Source organism: Schistocerca gregaria, chromosome 7 (assembly GCF_023897955.1).
Source record: "Schistocerca gregaria isolate iqSchGreg1 chromosome 7, iqSchGreg1.2, whole genome shotgun sequence".
NCBI lineage: Eukaryota > Metazoa > Arthropoda > Insecta > Orthoptera > Acrididae > Schistocerca > Schistocerca gregaria.
This window is the reverse complement of record NC_064926.1, coordinates 272,676,539-272,691,541: the sequence shown is the minus strand read 5'-3', so window position 1 is coordinate 272,691,541 and position 15,003 is coordinate 272,676,539. Positions and strand designations below refer to the sequence as shown.

General features: G+C 37.4%; 1 protein-coding gene across 2 annotated transcripts in view; it reads left to right on the top strand.

Annotated features, from left to right (window-relative positions):
• Positions 1–15,003, top strand: part of LOC126281974 (sorbitol dehydrogenase-like) — a 115,940-nt gene that overhangs the window by 65,378 nt on the left and 35,559 nt on the right. For both annotated transcript variants that reach the window (XM_049981351.1, XM_049981350.1), the window contains exon 4: positions 8,051–8,210. In XM_049981351.1, coding sequence (XP_049837308.1) covers positions 8,051–8,210 — 160 coding nt within the window. The remainder of the gene's footprint in view (positions 1–8,050; positions 8,211–15,003) is intronic.

The following is a 15,003-nucleotide window of genomic DNA, read 5'->3' as shown; positions in this document are numbered from 1 at the left end:
AACATCACTACTACAGTGCTGCCAGGTTTTTGCTAAACAATTGTGTACTCTACATATGCTTAAGACATAAAACCACTCACCCCCCCCCCCCCCCCCATACAACAAATACCTTAACAGAGACTAAACAGTATTTTTAAAAAAAGTGTAACATAAAATATGATTGTAAACTTAAGCTGTCCCTGTGTGTTCTAAACATGTTTACGTGCACCACTAGTCCTTCTACCTGGTACTCTGGACATGTCTACATGTAGACAGATTCAGAGTACCAGGTAGAAGGACTGGTGGCATGCGTAAACACAGTCAGAGCACACAGGGACATGTACAAAGGCACACGCGTTAACATGTCAGGTCAGTTAAAGGGTTAAGAAACAAAATGAAGACATTGTGAATAAGCTTTTATGAACATTTGAATGACAACAAGTTGTACAGTGTGTAATTACCCATGTAATATACAGGGTGATTATAATTAAAGTTAAACTTTGAAAAAACTGTAGAAATAACACCACTGGTCAAAATGATGTCAAATGGCAACGGAATATTATCGGAGAAGGGGCAAAAAAAAAAAAGGTGTGAAAATTGATAATACGTGGCACTGTCTGCATCAAAATACATAAATGAAAACACCTGTCATGTGCACGACCCATTGAATTGAAGTTGGTATAAACATGCTGGTATACGGCTTCTCCTCCTTTCGCATTTGTGACATTCATCATGAATGTCTCAATGTACAATAATAGTCTGCTTGTAAAGCTGTATTACAAGAATAATGATTGTGCACACATCACTCTGCAGAACTTCTGGACAATGAAGGGTTTGAAGAAAGGCATTGGTCCAATGACTGCTGTGGGTGTGGAGAAAATTATTCAGAAATCTGAAAAGATGGGTTCTTTTGGTGTTCGACCTGGTAGAGGGAGGAAATGAATTAATTCAATGTCAGTGGCTGCAGTGGCCACAGCAAAGCAGGAGGAGATGAGTAGTGGTGTGCAAACGTGCAGTGCATGGAGAATTGCCCGAACATTGGACATACCCAGTGCATAAAATTCTAAAAAATATCCTTCTTTGCTATCCATTCAAAATTACCCATGTGCACAAGTTGCTTTCTGCTGACCTGCCAGCAAGAGAGACCTATACTTTAGAATTTGTTGCTTGCATGGAAGTGAGCAATGATTGGCTGTGGAAGATTTTGTAGACAGATGAAGCCTGCTTCCATCGGACAGGATATGTCAATACACAGAATTGTTGAATATGGGTAACAGAAAATCCACACGCAAATCAACCAGTACCTCTTCATCCTGAAAAGGTCGCTGTGTGGTGCAGCTTTATGGCATCATTTATCATGGGGTCATATTTTTTTGAAGTGACAGGTGTTTCTGGTCCCGTTACCTTTACCATCACTGTCACTGGTAAGCCCTATGAACGTCTTTTGTGCAGCATCATCATATCAGCAGTGTGGATGTGTGGATGGGATCCTTTTTATGCAATATGGTACACCTCCTTCATTGCAAATCCAGTTAAGCAGCTGCTGAAGCTCCATTTTGGAAATGCTAGAATCATCAGCCACCATTTCCCTATAGCCGGGCAGTCACGATTACCTGATCTTAATTTGTGTGACTTCTGGCTATCAGCTATCTGAAAGATGTTGTGTTCAGTGTTCTGACTGCAAACTTAGATGCACTGAAGGCACACATTGTGCAGCACACTCTGAAAGAATGTAATTTGTTCTGATTTTAATATAGACATAACAGACGAAAACAGATTTGTTACCACCCTGAATGATCTGTTGGCTACAAACGGCCACTAAATTTTACTGAGTACATCAGGGTAACATCCACTTCTGCCACAAGCATTGATAATATAATGAGCAGCAAAAATTATGGGGATACAGAAAAACATGTATTATAATTAAAAATATCTGATCACTCGGCACTTTTTATGTCATTGCCATACATAGACAAAACATATAGGCCCACAGTGAAATTGGTCAGAAATTCCAGCCAGCGAAATATAAACACATTTATCTTGAAATTAAAGGAAACAACCAGTGTTCAGTAAACAATAATTACAACACTTTCATATCTGAATTCAAGAACATTTTCAACGAATGCTTTCCCCTCGTAGCAACATGTGATAAATAAAATAAAAGTAAGACATGGATTATGGAAGGTATCAGGATCTCTAGTATTAGAAAGAGGGAAATGCATAAGGAAGCTAAAACCAACCATGATGCTGAATTTATTAGGTACAAAATCAAATACAAAAAAATATTTGATCAGGTAGTTAAACAAGTAAAACAAATGGCAAACAGTAAATATATAGCTAATGCCTCAAATAAATCAAAAGCAGTATGGCAGGTAGTCAAGAAAGAAACAGGTACTGAAGAAACAAAACATTTTAGTTACAAACTAGAAATTGGTAGGAATACTGTTACTAACACTCGGCACATCTGTGAAGAATTTAATAAGTACTTCATAACCTCAAACAACATTCATAACTTCTTGCTTCCACAAATAAGGCCTGATGCAGTAGTGCAGGAATCAAGAAAGTTTAAATTTACTGCAGTATCATGTCAGATCATCTCAGGAAGTAGCTAACATGATACAATCCCTAAAAAATCTTAAACCTGTGGGCTGGGATGAAATTCCAACAAATATCATAAAGGCAGGAAGTGACAGCATTGCACCTCAATGCTGTAAAGTAATAAATCATTTGATGAGGGCTGCTTTCCAGACAGACTGAAATGTGCTGAAGTTTGTCTAATCTACAAAAAAGGAAAACAAGATGATTTGGTAAATTTTCGCCCAGTCTCTATACTCCCAGTTTTCTCTAAAATAAGAAAGTTCCTGGCAGATTAAAACTGTGTGCCAGACCGAGACTCTAACTCGGGACCTTTGCCCTTCACGGGCAAGTTCTCTACCAACTGAGCTACCCAAGCACGACTCCTTGGAAGGTAGGAGATGAGATACTGGCAGCATCAGTAAAGGTAAGTGATCAATTAAATATGCCAAAGCCTAACAGACCTTTCAATTTCATGCAGATTCATCAAAATGTCCAATCATTGCTAAACAAATTAAGTGAAGTTGAAATTTTATGTGCTGATGAGCTAAAAAACGCTTCTGTAGTGTGTATAACTGAACACTGGCAGCCTAAAGATGCAATGTCAGTCACAAAACTTGCACACTGCAATCTTTCTTCATCATTTTGTAGAATTACATCCAGTCATGGAGGGTCATGTATATTTGTTAAAAGTGGCATTGGTTATTGTAACATAAAACCCATTGAACTGTTAGCTGAAGAGAAAATTTTTGAAGTATCCGCAGTTGAACTCTCTGCATTAAAATCAATAATCATCTGTGTATATAGGAGCCCTGATGGGAACTTAAATGATTTCTGTCACCAACTAGAAGCAGCTTTAAATACTAAAAAAACTTCAACAAAACAGTGATCATATGTGGAGATTTTAATATAGATTTTCAAGAAATCTCAAAAGACCAGCAAAGCTTGATGACCCTACTGGAAACATATAACATAAAAACCACCATTGACTCTCCTACAAGAGTTACACCAACAAATAGTACAACAATTGATCAGATATTAATGAACACAAATGTAAATAACAATTTCTGTGCCGGAAATCTTAACACTGGCTTCAGTGATCACTATGCACAGTTTATTGCTTTGCACGCCCCAAGTGAAACAACTGAAAAAGAGGAACTTGTAAAAGAAGCAGGAAATTCACTAACAAGCAAATAAACCTTTTTGTACTGAGACTAAGTGAAGAAACTTGGTATGAAGTGTATACTTGTGAAAATACTAACAAAAAGATTGAAAAATTCATGGAAATCTTCATGTCATACTTTGAAGCTGCATTTCCATTAAAAAAGCAAAAATGTCAACCTAACTTCAAAAACAACAAATGGATTACAACAGGTATTAGAATATCTTGTGCAGAGAAAAAAAGATTACACACTATAGCAAAGACACAGAACATGCCGCCTGAATTTCATTTGTACTTGAATAATTACAAGAGGATCCTCAAAAATGTTGTAAGAAAAGCTAAAACAATGGCAAATGACAAATACATTGAAAATTCAAAAAACAAATCTAAAGCTATATGGGAAGTTATAAAAAATCAAACAACAAGTGAAACTAAACAATATACAAATATGAACGTATGTTATGAAGGACAAATGATTTCTTGCCCAACAGAAATTGCAGGGACCTTCAACAAATATTTTGCAAACGTAAGTGAACAGTTGGTGAGTGGACTGGAAGAACACAACAAAATATCACCTCCATCATGCAATAGTGTGAGAAATGTGTCTACATCTTTGTTGATTTCACCCACAAATACTGAAGAAATTTTATCAGTTATAAAAACCTTGAAAACAGGGTACTCATGTGGAATTGATGGAATACCAGATGCAATTATTAAAAAATGCTGTCTTGCCTTAGCTGAGCCCTTGACACATTTGTGCAACAGCTCACTGGCATCAGGAACCTTCCCTTCATGCTTGAAAAAAGCAAAGCTGAAACCACTGTTCAAAAAAGGAAATCCAGAATGTGTTTCAAATTATAGACCAATAGCCCTACTGCCTGTATTTTCTAAAATTTTAGAAAAAGTTTTTTATAAGAGATTGTCTGATTTCCTAAATAAAAATAAAATTCTATCTCCTTCACAACATGGCTTCAGGAAAGGCTATTCAACTGAAAGTTCAATATTTGAATTTCTTAATGAAATCTATGCTAAAGTGGATGCAAGTGAGTTTGTGACAGGCATATGTCTTGATTTATCTAAAGTTTTTGACGTCATTGACCATAATGCCCTACTGTAGAAGCTTGACCAGTTAGGAATTGGAGGTATATCCAATGAGTGCCTTAAGACATACCTATGTGGTCGCAAACAGGTGGTTAAAGTGCAATATACTGACCATAACAAAATCAGCTACTTCTATTCAGGATATGAAAATGTGAAATATGGTGTCCCTCAACGATCAGTATTAGGACCCATTCTGTTTCTCCTCTATGTCAATGATCTTGTGTACAAGTATTGCCAAACTACCCTCCAAATTTGCAGACGATACAAGCTTCCTTATTAGTGGTAAAACAGAAGAAAAACTAAAAGACTCCACTATACAAACAATGAACAGTGTAGAACAGTGGTTCAGCTACAACAAGCTAATTATAAACAAAGAAAAGACAGTAGCACTGAACTTCTATAATCTAAAAGGAAGACACCACCCAAACATAGAAATAGAACTTAGGGACAGAGTTCTTGAAAGTGTTAACAGCACTAAATTTCTGGGACTCTGGCTCCAGAACAACACAAAATGGGAGGTACATATTGAATATTTGCAAAGAAAACTATGCAAAACCTGTTACATGATATGGATCTTAAAAACTTGTTGCAGCAAAGCCAGCCTGTTAAATGTATACTACTCCTATATGCATTCTGTAATTAAATATGGCATAATCTTCTGGGGGAATACAACAACAAATATTAAACTTTTCAAGATGCAAAAGAGAATACTAAGAATTATTGAAGGGGTAAACAATACAAAATTGTGCAGAGCCATATTCAAAAAACTGTCAGTTCTTCCTCTTCCTTGCATTTTTATCTACGAAACATCAGTTTTCATCAAACAATATATTGATAGACACACAGATATCTTATTAAAAAATGAAGATATACATGCTCACAATACAAGGCAAAAATCTGACCTTCATGTGAAACAGGTGAGAATATCACTGTGCCAAAAAGGCACACTACATACTGGGATAAAGATTTTCAATAATCTACCTAAACATATCAAATCAATAGGTAAACTCTGTAGTTTTAAGGCTGAAGTAAAGGCATATTTAATTGATCATTGCTTTTACAGTCTGACAGAATATATAAAAGCCAAACAACAAAAATAAAGATGCATTATTAATATTCTACTTTGTATGTTGCCTGTGATGTTTATTGTATTTAAGAATCTGTGCTAAATTACCTGACTATCTAGTCCTTAGCATTGCAATACAAACTGTATTTTTATCTTGTAAATACCTAACCATGTCCAATATCCTTGTATATATTCTATACATATAGGATTTGAAGGACTAAATAAATAAATATAAGTAAAGCTATGAGGACATCGTGTGAGTCGTGCTTGGGTAGCTCAGTTGGTAGAGCACTTGCCCGTGAAAGGCAAAGGTCCCGAGTTCGAGTCTCGGTCTGGCACACAGTTTCAATCTGCCAGGAAGTTTCATCTCTGCTGCAGAGAGAAAATCTCATTCTTTCTCTATAATAGTTGAATGAATAGTATGCAATCAATTAGAAAAGTACAATAAAGAAAGTAATATTATCCTCAATAACCAGTATGGGTTTAGGAATAACCAATATGGGTTTACAAGCTTTAAATGAACTAATCTCTAAAGTAAGTAAATGCCTCAACAACAAACAAAGCGCATCTGGTATTTTTTGTGACCTCTCAAAGGCATTTCACACTGTAAACCATAAGCTACTGCTCCAAAAATTGGGTACTTATGGCTTCCATGGAAAACCTATAAGATGGTTTTCATCTTATTTCAAAAACAGACAGCAAAGGATGGTGATACATCAAAAGAGGAAGAAAGCTTGCTCTAGCTGAAAAGAAATACAAGCAGGCATGCCCCAGGGCTTTGCCTTTACAAATGTCTGCTTGTGTCTGTGTATGTGTGGATGGATATGTGTGTGTGTGTGTGTGTGTGTGTGTGTGTGTGTGTGTGTGTGTGCAAGTGTACACCTGTCCTTTTTTCCCCCTAAGGGAAGTCTTTCCGCTCCCGGGATTGGAATGACTCCTTACCCTCTCCCTTAAAACCCACATCTTTTTGTCTTTCCCTCTCCTTCCCTCTTTCCTGAAGAAGAAACAGTCAGTTGCGAAAGCTAGAAATTCTGTGTGTGTGTTTGTGTGTTTTATTCATTGTGCCTATCTACTGGCGCTTTCCCGCTTGGTGAGTCTTGGAATCTTTGTTTTTAATATATTTTTCCCATGTGGAAGTTTCTTTCTATAATAGAAAGAAACTTCCACATGGGAAAAATATATTAAAAACAAAGATTCCAAGACTTACCAAGCGGGAAAGCGCCGGCAGACAGGCACAATGAACAAAACACACAAACACACACACAGAATTACTAGCTTTCACAACCGATGGTTGCTTCTTCAGGAAGGAGAGGGAAAGACGAAAGGATGTGGGTTTTAAGGGAGAGGGTAAGGAGTCATTCCAATCCCGGGAGCGGAAAGACTTCCCTTAGGGGGAAAAAAAGGACAGGTGTACACTCACACAGGCACAATGAACAAAACACACAAACACACACACAGAATTACTAGCTTTCGCAACCGATGGTTGCTTCTTCAGGAAGGAGAGGGAAAGACGAAAGGATGTGGGTTTTAAGGGAGAGGGTAAGGAGTCATTCCAATCCCGCGAGCAGAAAGACTTCCCTTAGGGGGAAAAAAAGGACAGGTGTACACTCGCACACACACACACACACACACACACACACACACACACACACATATCCATCCACACATTATTAATAAGCACTAGTGTGACACTGAGTCAATCGCTTTTTAGAAGTCAAGAAATACTGCATCCACCTGATCATTGTGATCCTTGACATGTGAGAAAAGCACAAGTTCAGTTTCATATGATTGATGCTTGCAGAATCCATAGTGATTGGCATGGAGGAAGTTACGCTTTTAGAGTAATGCACCGTTTTACCTATGAAGATGTTAATAATAGCAGAGTCATCAGAGGCAGACTGGTTATCAATCTATAGGTACTGCTGTACAAAGTTCGGAGACTCTAAATTCGCCAGAACACTATTTTGTATATCAATATGTTACACAGAAATGACTTTTTGCTTGTAACTAAAGTATTTCAAAATTTAGTCTTTCTTCTTAACATTTTGTAATAGAAATCCATAAGAACGGTAAGCATCAACATTGTCAAATGTGTGTTTGATAAAATACAAAATAGCTCCTCTCTTTCTTTTTGCCTAACACTTTCATGTGAATTCTGCTGTCTGCAGGTGACCGTGTAGCAATTGAGCCAAGCAGTCCATGCAGAAAATGCAACTACTGTAAACTAGGGAGATACAACTTATGCACAGATGCCTCTTACTGTGGAGCACCACCTCATGATGGCAACCTTAGTTATTATTATAAGCATCCAGCTGATTTCTGTGTTAAGTACGTATGGATTATTTTTTGGTTCAATTATTTGTATTTGTTACACAACACTTGTGCACCATTTAGAAAAGTTTATATCATATTTATTTTTATATGTTTAACAGTACTTATACTATGAACATTCTGTGCAATGGCAAATGACACATCACAAACACTACAGAAATATTTACAGAAGCAGAAATTATTGTCTTGTAACATACAAGCTAAATCAGTGATTTATTGTATTGGAGATTCATCTACATTATACTGTACTACACCAAATTCTAGTTTCAGGGCATTTTAATATTGTACAATCTAATTATAATATGTCATTCAACTTAACACACTAGACAGAGACAAATCATTATTTAAAAGAATTTATTTGTAGGATTAAATATTAATGTTTCTTTTGCAACACCTTGCTCAGATAACAATATTATCAATCAAGAAATCCTCTAGTAAGTAAAAGCACTTTTGGACTAGCATACTATAGAATTTTCTCTTCAGAAAACTACTCTCAATCATATTTATATTTTTGCCTTTTGTTACAAATATTTATGCACTGTGGAGTTTGGGTAAAGGTTAGTAGTCAGTGGGTTGTTGCTGTTGTTGTCTTCAGTCCTGAGACTGGTTTGATGCCGCTCTCCATGTTACTCTATCTTGTGCAAGCTTCTTCATCTCCCAGTACTTACTGCAACCTACATCCTTCTGAATCTGCTTAGTGTATTCATCTCTTGGTCTCCCTCTACAATTTTTACCCTCCACACTGCCTTCCAATGCTAAATTTGTGATCCCTTGATGCCTCAGAACATGTCCTACCAACCGGTCCCTTCTTCTAGTCAAGTTGTGCCACAAAGTTCTCTTCTCCCCAATCCTATTCAATACCTCCTCATTAGTTATGTGATCTATCCATCTAATCTTCAGCATTCTTCTGTAGCACCACATTTCGAAAGCTTCTATTCTCTTCTTGTCCAAACTATTTATCGTCCATGTTTCACTTCCATACATGGCTACACTCCATACAAATACTTTCAGAAACGACTTCCTGACACTTAAATCTATACTCGATGTTAACAAATTTCTCTTCTTCAGAAATGCTTTCCTTGTCATTGCCAGTCTACATTTTATATCCTCTCTACTTCGACCAACATCAGTTATTTTGCTCCCCAAATAGCAAAACTCCTTTACTACTTTAAGTGTCTCATTTCCTAATCTAATTCCCTCAGCATCACCCGATTTAATTCGACTTCATTCCATTATCCTCATTTTGCTTTTGTTGATGTTTATCTTATATCCTCCTTTCAAGACACTGTCCATTCTGTTCAACTGCTCTTCCAAGTCTTTTGCTGACTCTGACAGAATTACAATGTCATCGGCGAACATCAACATTTTTATTTCTTCCCCATGGACTTTAATACCTACTCTGAATTTTTGTTTTGTTTCCTTTACTGCTTCCTCAATATACAGATTGAATAACATCGGGGACAGGCTACAGCCCTGTCTCACTATTCTGAAATGGTAGCATTAATATGTTTGGTGATTAATAAGTACACTTTTATTTTGCAAGAAATTGTGCTTTATTGCTTCCATCCCTTTTCCATTCCAAGGAATTAAATGAGGCAGTTCAGATCATCAGTGAATTGTGATTCTAGCAAGCAATCATTTCTGACTGTTTATTTATTTATTCATTCTTTGGTCACTATTTAGAGTGACATTGGACAGTCAGTGTATATCTACAATTATAATATAGGGGTTATTTAAATTTGAGCATATATATTATTATATTACAATTCTTTTGTATTGTATTGTATGTTAACCGGGGACTTAGAAATGATGGAGAGGCTCCATCCCCACTGCAGCCGCAGCGGTCCACAACCCCATGACGACTACTGCAGTCCACTTCACCCCTCCGCCGCCCCACACCGAACCCAAGGTTATTGTGCAGTTCGGCCCCCAGTGGAACCCCCAGGGAACGTCTGACACCAGACAAGTGTAACCTCTATGTTTGCGTGGTAGAGTAATGGTGGTATACGTGTACACGGAGAACTTGTTTGCACAGCAATCGCCAACATAGTGTAACTGAGGTGGAATAAGGGGAACCAGCCCGCATTCGCCAAGGCAGATGAAAAACCGCCTAAAAACCATCCATGGACTGGCTGGTTCAACGGATCTAGACACAAATCTGCCAGGCAGATTTGTGCAGGGGACCATGCACTCCTCCCCATCCAGAAAGCTGTGCGTTAGACTGCATGGCCAACTGGTTTGGCATATTACAATAGATTTATACACATATAATAATGAAAACATAGGCAATACAAAAAAATTAATACTAATTAATTTACTATGAAAGTTTGAAAAGTCCATGCAAAATCCGAGAGATGGCTCCATCGGCACGTATCGAGGTCATTTTTAGTTAGTAGCATCTTTGGAAAGAATGCCCACCAACTTTCAACAATATTGGTCTATTTCTTTATGTTTGGCATTCGTGTGTATCAAGGAAGTCGAGTCATTGTCAAAAAATAGACAAAAAACATTTCATGTGGTGATTAAACATTACTTAATGAGAGTCAAAACACTTCATGACACTAAAGAGAAGCTTGATAAACATGAAGGTGACTCTGCACCTCAGATTGAAGAAATGGCTGGCGAGACAAAGATTTTATTCAAACGAGGAGGTGAGCAACTAATAGCTATTTTGCAGACTTGGACAATTCCTATTATTCAAAAGGGATCAACAAATTAGAACAGCGTTGGCCGAAGTGTATAAGTCTAGAAGGAGATTATGTCGAAAAATAAAAAAGGTTTACCTCAAACACGTAAGTAGTTTTTATTTTTGCATGGACTTTTCAAATGCCCCTCGTATATACAGGCAGCTAATTTCAGTGCTAGTGTATTGATGAAATTAAGAAAATTTTCATGTTCCGTTTTCATTGACAATGTATACGAGGTGTGACAATAGAGTAATGAGACTTATTTTCTTTGCAATACGTGGCAACCCTGCAGGCTTGCATAGGCACAATATCTTTGACTTTGGTCTATAAGGGGTAGCATTCATTTCATGCTAAGTGGGGAGAGCCCTACGAAGTAGTTATGTAGGCATGTGTCATCATGTAGCTACTTCTAGTGCAAGTGGCACATCGATGCAACTGCTCAGTGCTCAGTCGTGAGTTGTGCTGTAATAAGTTAACACGTGTTTGTGTCTCTCAGGACGGAAATGGAATCGCATAATATTGCGCAATGATGTGCCATTTCTTTTTGCATTAAATTGGGTGAAAATGTGACGACAACTTGTGGTAAGCTTCAGAAGGCTTTTGGAGAGGAGGTTATGTCAAGAGCTCAATTTTTCATCGGCATAAAATGTTTAGTGTAGGCAGAACGAATGTTGAAGATGAAGACCGCAGTGGACGATCGTCAACCTCACGGACGGATGTCAATTTGGCTAGAGTGTGTGAACTCGTACAATCTGATTGAAGATTATCCATGAAAATGATTGCAGAAGAACTGAATATCAATTGAGAAATGGTTTGTCTAATAATAACTGAAGATCTTGGTTTGAGAAAGATTTGTGCAACAATGGTCCCCAAAAATCTCACACCACAACAGCGTGAAACACATAAAAATGTGGCAGCTGATCTGTTAAAGAAAACGGAAATCAATCCAGAATTGTTGATCTGTGTTATCACTGGTGATGAAAGTTGGTTTTTTCAGTACGATCCACAGACAAAACGCCAATGTTTACAAAGGTGCTCAAAGGGATCACCCAGATCAAAGAGAGCTTGCATGTCAAATTCAAAAGTGAAATGCATGCTTGTGTGCTTCTTTGATTCCAAGGGAATTGTTCATAAAGAGTGGGTGCCTCCTGGACAAACAATATTACTACAAAGAAATTTGAGAAAAACTTCGTAAAAGAGTTCTTCGTGTCCATGCCAATATTGCTGATAATTGGATTCTGCATCACGATAATGCACCATCCCATACTGCTCTGTCAGTACAGCAATTTTCAACCTCAAAACAAATTTCAGTACTACCAAAGCCACCTTATTCAGCAGATATCGCTCCGTGCAACTTTTTTCTATTTCCAAGAGTTAAAACTATGGTCAAGGGACACCATTTTCAAACAACACAAGATGTCCAAAAAGCTGTGACGACGGCCTTGGAGGATATTACAGAAGATGAGTTCCAGAAATTGTACCATCAATGGCAGAAGTGCTGGAAAAAGTGTGTGCAGTCAGAAGGGAACTACTTTGAAGGAGACAACTCGAAACTTGACTAAAACGTAAGCATCATTTTTTTCACATCAGTCTCATTACTTTATTGTCACGCCTTGTATATAGCACAGTTCTCAGGATATTACTGTAGTACTGCAAATTCTTCCCAATTTTTCTGGATTATCCTCAAAATGTCTCTTAACACTGTACAAACATGTTGTTTTTAAGAAATATCTTAGTTTTGTTTTGAAAACTGGTAGTGCTTTTATAGTTTCTAAACTGTTTGGTACTCTGTTGCATAATAAGCTCCTTGCTTTAGTAGGGCCTATTGCTTGGAGCACCCTATTGAACCCAAGCTACTGCTAAAGAATGTGGAATAGGAATGAGTTGCGATCATAACTGAGAAGCTACCTCAAGGAAAAGTGATGATTCTGGTTTTACAAAATTGATGTATGCTGACTACATGCTGCTCTCATACTGCTGACCAATGTGTCAGTGCCAGCCTTAGACAGAAGGAGAAGGTAGAGCAACATTCAATCACTAGAGAAATTTACTACAGTTTTAAGGAATTAGATACTTTGGAAAACATTTCTATATTTGAAAATAAGCTAATATTATGAATTAGGGATTACTAAAGAAGATCGCAGAAGAGGGATCAAAATTTTGATCATTCAGAAGAAATATGATGCAGTCTAACAAGCCAGTAGATTTTTAACTTTATTATTGAAGAAGTTTGTAATCACTTGCAAGAGATATAAAAAATGCTACTATATGGTAACTGCATTCCAGGGGCATGGCTTACATTTGGCAAATGTGCTACTTCATTGCAGTGGACTTGTTTGCTAAGATTTATAAGCTATGATTTTCTTTGAAAATGAGCAGTCCAGGAGATTTCTAGAACATATATATAGACTGTACACATTCACACTGCACATTTCAACAAACATTACTGTTTTTTGCACAACTTTCTGATTCCATAATGATGCCAGTCAGTCATTTTCTGTTAATTTGGAAAAAAAGTACACTTAAGTCTACTTACATAAATAAAAATTGTGGAATATACACAGAGGTGACAAAAGTCATGTGATAGTGATATCCACAAACACAGATGGTGGCAGTATTGAATATACAAAGTATAAAAGGGCAATTCATTGGTGGAGCTGTCATTTGTACTCAGGTGATTCATTTGAAAAGTTTTCCAACATAATTATGTCCGCACGATGTGAATTAATAGACTTTGAATGCAGAATATTAGACAGAGCTAAATGCATGGGAAATTACATTTCAGAAATAGTTAGGGAATTCAGTATTCAAAGATCCACAGTTTCAAGAGTGCTGAGAATACCAAATTTCAGGCATTACCTCTCACTACAGATGACACAGTGGCCAACAGCCTTCACTTAACAACTGAGAACAGTGGTGTTTGTGTAGAGTTGTCAACACTGCATGAAATAACTGCAGAAATCAATGTGGAACATAACAACAAATTTATCCCTTAGGGCAGTGTAGTGAAATTTGATGTTAATGGGCTATGGAAGCAGATGACCAACGTGGCCGGCTTTTGCTAACAGCAAAACATCACCTGAAGTGCCTCTCCTGGGCTCGTGACCATATCAATTGGACCCCAGATGACTGGAAAACTATGACCTGGTCAGATGAGACCCAATTTCAATTGAGAAGAACTGATGGTAGGGTTCGAATATGGTGCATGCCCCTAGAGCCATGGATCGAAGTTGTCAACAAGACACTGTACAAACTGGTAGCAGGTCCACAATGGTGTTGGTTGTGTTTACATGGAAGTGAACTGATTATTAACTGGAAACAGTAATGTTCGGATACTTGGAGAACATTTGCAGCTATTCATGGACTTCATGTTCCCTAATTACAATGGAATTTTTATGGATAGCAATGAGCCATGTCACTATGCCACAGTTCTTCACAATTGGTTTGGAGAACATTCTGGAAACTTTGAGTGAATGATTTGGCCACCCAGATTGCTCGACATGAATTTCATTGAACATTTATGTGGCATTAATAGAGATGTCAGTTAATGAACAAAATCCTGCACTGGAAACACATTTGCAATTATGGATGACTGTAGCAGCAGCATGGCTCAGTATTTCTGCAGGGGACTTAAAATGAATTGTTGAATCCCTACCATGTAAAGTTACTGCATTACATCAATCAAACATGATATTAGGAGGTATACCATGAGTTTTGACACCTCAGTGTATGTTAGGCTTTCATGCAAACTCATTTTCATTTACAGACAAAATGATTTTAACTCAATACCATTGTACAATATGCCTTAGATGAGTATGTGCCAAGCAAGATTATAAGAGATGGAAAAGAGCCACCATGGTACAACATCCAAGTTAGGAAACTGCTGCAGAAGCAAAGGGAACTCCACAGCAAACACAAACATAGCCAAAGCCTTTCAGACTAACAAAAATTACGCGAAGCGAAATGTAGTGTGAGGAGGGCTACGCGAGAGCCATTCAATGAATTTCAAAGTAAAGTTCTATGTACTTTCTTGGCAGAAAATCCTAAGAAATTTTGGTCTTATGTCAAAGCGGTAGTTGGATCAAAACAAAATGTCCAGACAC